General features: G+C 35.5%; 3 protein-coding genes across 3 annotated transcripts; 2 read left to right on the top strand and 1 right to left on the bottom strand.

The window, feature by feature from the left end:
- The first annotated feature begins 402 nt into the window (after nucleotides 1-402).
- LOC149054558 (uncharacterized) lies at nucleotides 403-1,212 on the top strand. The gene is made up of 2 exons (XM_089230127.1): nucleotides 403-493; nucleotides 551-1,212. Exons 1-2 carry the CDS (start codon nucleotides 403-405, stop codon nucleotides 1,210-1,212), a joined length of 753 nt encoding a protein of 250 aa, XP_089086253.1.
- Nucleotides 1,213-3,113: 1,901 nt separating this feature from the next.
- LOC149054557 (uncharacterized) lies at nucleotides 3,114-4,364 on the top strand. Its single transcript, XM_089230126.1, has 2 exons — nucleotides 3,114-3,516; nucleotides 3,598-4,364. The coding sequence occupies exons 1-2, from the start codon at nucleotides 3,114-3,116 to the stop codon at nucleotides 4,362-4,364; spliced, it is 1,170 nt and encodes a 389-aa protein (XP_089086252.1).
- A 172-nt stretch (nucleotides 4,365-4,536) lies between these two features.
- Nucleotides 4,537-5,832, bottom strand: LOC149054556 (uncharacterized). The gene is made up of 4 exons (XM_089230068.1): nucleotides 5,110-5,832; nucleotides 4,958-5,050; nucleotides 4,814-4,897; nucleotides 4,537-4,752 (listed from the first exon to the last, which is right to left on the bottom strand). The coding sequence occupies exons 1-4, from the start codon at nucleotides 5,830-5,832 to the stop codon at nucleotides 4,537-4,539; spliced, it is 1,116 nt and encodes a 371-aa protein (XP_089086194.1).
- Nucleotides 5,833-8,056: the final 2,224 nt, after the last annotated feature.

Here is an 8,056-nt window from a genome sequence, read left to right as displayed (position 1 = left end):
CCCGTTACAATTTATGGGTTTTGATTTTTCGTCATACATAACAGTAGGAGATTCTTGTCTTACTGAAGATAAAAAAAAAACAATTATTGAAATAATATATAGATAAGAATAATATATCACTCAACATTTTATATTTAGGCTGATCTAATGTTTTTGAATATATGTATACGTTGTGAAATCGTATTCCGTTGATATGCGTTAATAAGGTAAATATCAAATTGGTTTTTCCACAGCCTGAAGGGCCCACGATAAGCGCACGTATCGTATTAGGTAGAAGCGATCCATGTCTTTGTTTCTTAAGTGTTGTAGGCGGATCCATGTTTTCAACTGTTAGTTTTATTCCTTGTTTGATGAACTTCATTATAAATAACTGAGCAACGACGAGAACGTAATCAGTACACAATGTCACTCGCTCGAAGAAGCACCAAGAATAAGGGCGGAGGGCTTATCAACACGCTTATAAATAAATTACCAATTGAGCTGCACGTGCCTGGTAAGTCCGGAATAATAAATCCGATATTATCATAATAATAATAATATTTCTTTGCAGGTTATCAATACTGTGGACCTGGTACAAATTTAAAAAAACGATTAGCTCGAGGTGATAAAGGTATAAACCCACTGGACTCTGCTTGTAGAGACCACGATATTGCATACGAACATAGCAACTCCATCGCAGATCGTAACAAAGCTGATTATATATTAGAGCAGCGAGCCTGGGATAGATTCAAGTCGAAAGATTCCAGTCTAAAAGAAAAAGCTGTAGCTTGGGGCGTAACTACCGCCATGAAAGCAAAACGTAAAGTAGGTGGTGGTTGTGGATACAAAGCAGCACTTAAAGCAGCTAAAAATGTTATCAAGAAAAATGTCGGTGAAAAAAACTTGATGAAATTAAGTAAAAAATGTGTAGCCGTCGCACGAAAAACATTCAAAATTAAGAAGACCAAAGTTCCACGAACAATAAATATTCCGAAAAAAGGCGGTGTGCTACCACTCATACCGATTTTTGCAGGGTTGTCAGCTCTGGGAGCCCTGACTGGTGGTGTGGCCAACGTTGTGAAAGTGGCTAATGAATTTAATAGAAACACACCATCTCATTTGGGAAAAGGACTATATCTCACACCGTATAAAGGCAACTCATACAAAATAGAAACACCGCATAAAAGTGGTGGGGGTCCAAAAGCGAAAAAATATAGAAAATCAAAAAACTAATTGCCACGTTACCCAGTAGAGCGTTGTACGATTTCGAACTTATAAAAATCGCTCGTTCAATGAAAATACCTCATTTCATCGGAGTGTTTACCAGAGATAAGTTGTCTAAACGCCCTAAACGTCAAGAATCGGCCATTGTTAACTTGGATGCGGAAAACGGTACAGGAACGCATTGGGTAGCGTATAAAAAAATCGGAAAAAAAGTCGAATACTTTGATAGCTTTGGAAATTTACCTCCACCATTAGAAGTACAAAAATATTTTCACGGATGCGACATACATTTCAATTACAGCAGAGAGCAGAAATATAATACTACAAACTGCGGACACTTGTGTTTAAAGTTTTTATCATGTTCACATTAACGTTAAACGGAAACTCGAGTGAGTTGTCATGCGAGATCTTTCCACCGTTGGAAGTAGAAAATACTGCACAGATATGTCTTTTGAGTTTACAGACAAATAATTCTATACCGAACATAGAACCTGGTTGTAATACTATCGGATTTCGTAATATAATAAATAATAACGAGAACGTTATTATACCTACAGGCAAGGCCGGATTAAGCACCTATTGGGCCCCGGGGCTGAAATTTTATATGGGCCCTTTTGACAAAACATGTTTTACAATATAATGTTAACACAATATGAAAGATAATACAATACACTGCACACGAAAGAAATGTGAACTATAAAGCTTGTAATAATATTTAACCGAAAATGGCAAAAATATCCGACTAAATGAATATTATTAGTTAGTAGTCACTAGTCTCGTATTTGCAATAGTTTTATAAAATGATACTAGATCGTATAGATTAATATATCATAAGCACTACGGGTTACTATAAATAACTTAAATGCATCGAGAATCGAGATAAGATATACTCGTACAATACTAGAGCGCGAGCGATTTCCCGTATTCCACCAATACTGGCAATATTACCCACAGACTTGTAATTATTTTCTAATTTTATGTCTATGTTATTACAGAAATAAAAATAACATAAATTATAACCACGGACTAAGATATACATAATATATATGTCTTAGTGCGTGGTAAAATGCATCTTTTCTACCATTGTGCTTTTGTAAGTATTTACTATTTAGTTATTTTTGTCGATAAAAAAAATGGTTTTTAAAATATAGAAAAACTTTTTTTTTTAAATCACTGAAAATTATGTATCGGCTTAAAATTGTTTGGGCCCCTTTCACTTGGGTATTTGAGAGGGCCCCGGGGCTTCCGCCCCGGCTAGACCCCCCCTTAATCCGGCCTTGCCTACAGGAACTTATGAGTTGGATCAGTTAGAGTCTATCATACAAAACATGATGCCCGACTATGTTAGTTTTTTTGAGTTAAAAGCAAACAGCAGAACATTAAAGTGCAGTTTATCGTGTAGTCATGAAGTCGATTTAGGGGTCGAAAATAGCATACCGAAATTGCTAGGTTTTAGAAATGTGTTATATACTACTGGTGCTACTCACGAATCTGAAAATATTGTCAACATAATGAAAATAAACTGTATAAAAGTAGAGTGTAATTTAATCACCGGATCATTCTGTGACGGAGCGCCGAGCCAGATCATACACGAGCTTTATCCTACTGTACCAGCGGGATATAAAAACGTTGAGGTACCTAGGCATCCAGTTTTTTACGGCCTCAATACGACTACAATAACTAAAGTGAATATCGCACTAAAAGATCAAAACGATTGTATGATTAATCTACGCGGTGAGCCAATAACAGTTCGTTTACAAATAACCCGTGGATATGGCGCTCAAATTTAATATAAAAAGAGCCACAATCAAAAAACCTGTCAGTATACCGCCCGCCATTAAGAAATCAACATCTAAGCCGAAAAATATCAAGCTCACGAAAAATAATTTAAATTTTCTTCGTTCTTTACAATGATGGATGAGTCATATTTAGACGTGACGGCCGACTATGTCGACGATTGTAAAATAACTCAAAAGAGTTACCATTCGTTCACGCCGTATTCAAGCACAGCTCTATCATACAATGAAGAAATTAGAATTAATGTTCAAAACATGGATTCTTACACTTTGCCGTGTGAGAGTTATATTTACATCGAGGGTAAAGTTAACAAACCAGCCGATGCAGCGGGGGAAGTTCGTTTTTCAAATAACGGTTTGGTATTTTTATTCTCCGAGATGCGATATGAAATAAACGGAATAGAAATACAGAAATTGAAATCACCTGGAGTGTCTTCTTGCTTGAAAGCATACTGCTCGTATACTCCAAACGATTTGAATGCATTAGAGAATGCGGCTTGGGACTCGGCAATGGATAGTGAAGATAACAAAAATTTTATGACCAATAATATATTTTCCGGGTGTATTCCTCTAAAACATGTATTCGGATTTTGTGAAGATTATAAGAAAATATTACTCAATTGCAATCAGCAACTGATTTTGAATCGCGCGTCTACCGACCTTGATGCGATACATGTTGTGGGCGAAGGCGCAACCGCCGCCGTCGATAAAAATAAAAAAATTACAATTGAACTGACTAAGGTGACTTGGAAGATGCCTATTATCAAAGTCAGTGATAGAGAAAAATTAAAGTTATTGAAAGTATTAGATTCTCGTAAAACACTGTCGTGTGCGTTCAGGACCTGGGATCTATGCGAGTATCCCGTGCTCCCTAGAAACACTTCTCATTCGTGGACTGTTAAGTCTAGCAGCTTACTGGAAAAACCGAGATTTGTTTTATTCGGATTACAAACAAGTAGAAAAAACAATATCGAAACTGATGCCGGACGATTTGATCACTGTCAACTAAAAAATCTTAAGGTACACTTAAACTCTGAGGTGTATCCATATGAAGACTTTCGAGCTGATTTCAAAAATAATACCACCAGCATACTCTACAAAGCTTATACAGACTTTCAAAAATCGTATTACGAAAGAGACTACTGTGAACCATTGTTATCAAAACATATTTTTCAAAACTATGTGCCAATCGTCGTTGTCGATTTGTCGTATCAGAATGACAACGTTAAATCATCGACCGTGGACCTAAGAATAGACTTTGAAACGGACACAGTTATACCAGAAAAGACTGCAGCTTATTGTTTAATTCTACATGACCAGATTATAACTTACAATCCGTTTAGTGGAGATGTTAGAAAATTGTAAACCTTGTATTATTTTATATACCTTGTAAATATCTTATAATTATTTTTATACCTTGTTTTAAATTGTAATCCTTATTGTAAAAACTTAATCTAATAAATAAATAAAAAAAAAAAAACTTGTTTTATGTATCATGCTTGTTTTTTTATTTACACAAAATTATTTAAAACAATAATTATTCGAACATCTTGCGTTTTGCGCTCCGCTTGGTTGATTTTTTTGTCAACTTTTGACCCGTGAAGCCGAGAAGAGATGGCGAGTGGTTAAAAGACGTCGGACCGTCGTTCTCATCAACTGTAGGGCTAGATTCAATATATTGAGGCGCTGGATCAAAGTATTGGGGAAGAGTGTCTGTGATCGACGGTGGTAGACTGCCAGGATCATAAATAGGCTATACAAAAATAATAATTTGTTAATATATATATATATTTATTTTAAAAATTAAATGTTACCAATGACTTGGCTGGTGCCCATGTTGCCTGTGTAAGGTTGATTTGGTTTAAAAAATCATCTATACCACGATCCTCGTCAGCTGCCTAAAATAATTATTATAATTAATACTTGTATTATTTCAATATATATAAGTTATAAATTACCTGTGCCTGCGAAGGGTCGAAATCATCATACATTGGAGACATACTCGAGTATCTCGGAGGTGAAATGAGCCTCACTTCGGATTCAGTGAATAACTATAAAATAATAAAATATGTATTATATTTTTGCGAGTGAATAAGTTTTAAAGACTTACCTCTGGAGACATTTTTCCGCTCCATCGTTGCGCCCAATGTTCAGCTAATTGTGAAGAAGCATACATTTTGAGTTGACTGATGAAATTGACATCATTTTTTGGAATTTTTGAAATTACACTTTCATCGCGTACATTTTTGATAAATGTGACCATTTCATCAGGTGTTTTCGGTGGTGTTTCAACTTTGGTGAATTCAACATCGATATAGTTTAAAAACGTTTCGAATTGTTTTAAGACAGCTGGTTGTGTTATAATTGATTTTCGTGTAATCGTTTCAAATATGCACCATTCCAAATACTGAAGTTGTATTAGGTCCTTTCGATTCAACAGTACTCTGCATCCGTCCTGAGTTGTTGACTCAATCACTAGCACATTTTCCCCGCCATACACCATACTAGATATTTTATAAAGTTTGGTTTCCAAAAATAACGTGCGCTTATATGTTAGTGTCTGCTCCAATACGAATGAGAGCATATTACCCATCAGTGAAAATATACGTTTTAGAAAATCCGGTGTTATTTTGACATGTCTCGATGGAGTTAAAAAATGGACAACGACCTGGAATTTTTCGCTCGGGTCAATACCGATATGCACAAACTTACGGGCTACGAAGTCGAGTGTGTAAGATGTAGATTCGATAAGTTCGACTGGTGGTGATGGAGGTACATAAGTAAAATTCTTCTTCTTGTATAGCGCAGCGTTGATGGCTATAGAACCGGCCATGTTTAAAATTATTTTTGAAAATAAAAACTCACTAAAATTTATAAAGACGTATACGTGCACAACGGTGTAACGCAGTAGACGGACTAAACGCCAAACGACTCTTTTAGTCAGGAGTCACTATAATAGGTGGGGACATTTTTCAATATTAATGGATTTTCTGGAATGTAATAAATTGATTGAAACTTAATGTCAATACATCTATCAATATAAATGGTTTTGCAGTTTAGTATATTTTTATTTAAATAAGGATACATATATAAGTGTCTTTCAATATAAATGCCCATTGTGGCTATTAACGACATCCTGGCAACTAAATCGGTTATTACTAAGTTATTCACTAATAGGTATTTTAATATCGAATAATCCTAATGGCAGGAAATATACGGAGGCGGTGGTGGTGGTGGTGGTGGTGGTGGCGGCGGCGGCGGTGGTGGTGGTGGTGGTGGTGGTGGTGGTGGTGGCGGTGGTGGCCAGCGACTATTAAGAGTCCGCGACATCCAGGCGACCGATAGGGCACATTAAGAAGGCATTTATTTGTGATTATTACTGCCATTTGGCAGGAAAAAATCACTAATGTCCAGGTGGTGTGTGTGAATATTTAATTGAATACGGATAATATATCTATTATTGTAAATAATCGAAACAGCGCTAAAATATACCTACTTAATGTCTCTTATTGTTAATACGACGCCCAACGCCCAACTATGGCATATTTCAATAATAATGTATAACATTCGATTTCCACTGGGTTAAATAAAAATATAACTGATAACTGATAACAAATGATAAATATAACAATTTATTTGATAACCGTGGGAGAACGGCGATGTGATAACGGCGGTAAAAGATAATCATCGTATATGATAACAATAATATGTGATAATAAATGATAACTGGTTAAATGTATCTCACGTACGCGATCGGGCGGCGGCGGCGGCGCACTCGGATGATGGTGAGGGTCAGGGTGAGGGTGATGGTGAGGGTGAGGTTTTTGAACCTAACCGTCATATATCAATTTCACACTTGTTCGGATATATATGATAACAATAATATGATAAGTGATAAGTGATAACAATTATATGATAACTGATAAGTGATAACATGATAACAATAATATGATAACTGATAAGTGGTAATATATGTCTCACACGTACGCGATCCGGCGGCGGCGGCGGCGGCGGCGCACTCGGATGATGGTGAGGGTCAGGGTCAGGGTGAGGGTCAGGGTGAGGGTGATGGTGAGGGTGAGGTTTTTGAACTCTCCTTTTTATCCTACTATCTGCAAAAATTAAAATGATCTTTATTTAGTATTCAAATATTATTTTATTATTTATTAATTATTTTTATACTGATTTAGTGATATATTAATTTCATTACTTATTATTGCTTTTTATTAACTTTATACAATTATGTTAAAAATGTTATGGCTTCCGAAAATAATTAATGATTTTAATAATTTCACAATCAAAACCTCAACCAAAAGTAATTTCACATTGTGATATTATATTATAATAAAACATATAGACTCATTATAGGTGTACGCAGGAATTTTTCACAGGCTGTGCAGAATTGTTTTAGACGAGTTACTTAATACTTTACCTACTACAATTCAGTTAGATAAATAATGTCTCTATATTAAAATAAATTTAAATTTTTAGACGTTGTTTTATTGATAATGAAAATAAAGAATATTAGAATTTAGATGTAAATTTAATATTACTATTGACTAGGTATTGTATAAAATAAAAACAATTATTAATTTACACATTATATTTCACATATTAACCTACTCTCAATAATCAGTTTTAAATAATTAAACAATTTTCATCAAAAATTTAAAGTAGACACAAATTTTTGCAGGGTGTACAGCTGCACACCCTACATATACCGTACGCACGCCTATGCATGCAGTGGCTTATACATACATGATTTCTGTAAGGGGGATAAATAAACCGACAAAGCTTTATGGGAGGTAAAAATTGGAAAATCCTCCACTAAGATCAGTTTAGTATTTAGCGAGATATTCGTCGCAGTGGTTGGTACACTGGGCAGCGGTTGCGCCTTGTGGTTCCCGTAATCCCGTCATTATCTGCGCCTTCGCTTATCGTATTATTCGTATTCGTTATATTTTCTGTATTCGTGTTACTGTAGACATTCATTGTCGACGAGTATCCGGCATTCCGGCATCCACCGCCGCGCCGTTATATAGATAATAGAAAAACCC

The sequence above is a fragment of the Diuraphis noxia genome, unplaced genomic scaffold, assembly GCF_037042655.1.
Source record: "Diuraphis noxia isolate RWA-SAM2 unplaced genomic scaffold, SU_Dnox_SAM2 contig0006, whole genome shotgun sequence".
NCBI classification, from domain to species: Eukaryota; Metazoa; Arthropoda; class Insecta; order Hemiptera; family Aphididae; genus Diuraphis; species Diuraphis noxia.
Note: the sequence above shows the minus strand (reverse complement) of the source record. Positions and strands in the feature narration are given on the sequence as shown.

What these genes read in the sequence shown, in the direction of transcription:
- LOC149054558 (XM_089230127.1), top strand. Translation starts at nt 403, where the DNA reads ATGTCACTCGCTCGAAGAAGCACCAAGAATAAGGGCGGAGGGCTTATC. An exon ending in AATTGAGCTGCACGTGCCTG is followed by an intron (nt 494 to 550) that starts GTAAGTCCGGAA and finishes ATTTCTTTGCAG; the next exon opens with GTTATCAATACTGTGGACCT.
- LOC149054557 (XM_089230126.1), top strand. Translation starts at nt 3,114, where the DNA reads ATGATGGATGAGTCATATTTAGACGTGACGGCCGACTATGTCGACGAT. An exon ending in TTGGGACTCGGCAATGGATA is followed by an intron (nt 3,517 to 3,597) that starts GTGAAGATAACA and finishes GATTTTGTGAAG; the next exon opens with ATTATAAGAAAATATTACTC.
- LOC149054556 (XM_089230068.1), bottom strand. Translation starts at nt 5,832, where the DNA reads ATGGCCGGTTCTATAGCCATCAACGCTGCGCTATACAAGAAGAAGAAT. An exon ending in TCGACCCTTCGCAGGCACAG is followed by an intron (nt 4,898 to 4,957) that starts GTAATTTATAAC and finishes TAATTATTTTAG; the next exon opens with GCAGCTGACGAGGATCGTGG. An exon ending in GGGCACCAGCCAAGTCATTG is followed by an intron (nt 4,753 to 4,813) that starts GTAACATTTAAT and finishes ATTTTTGTATAG; the next exon opens with CCTATTTATGATCCTGGCAG.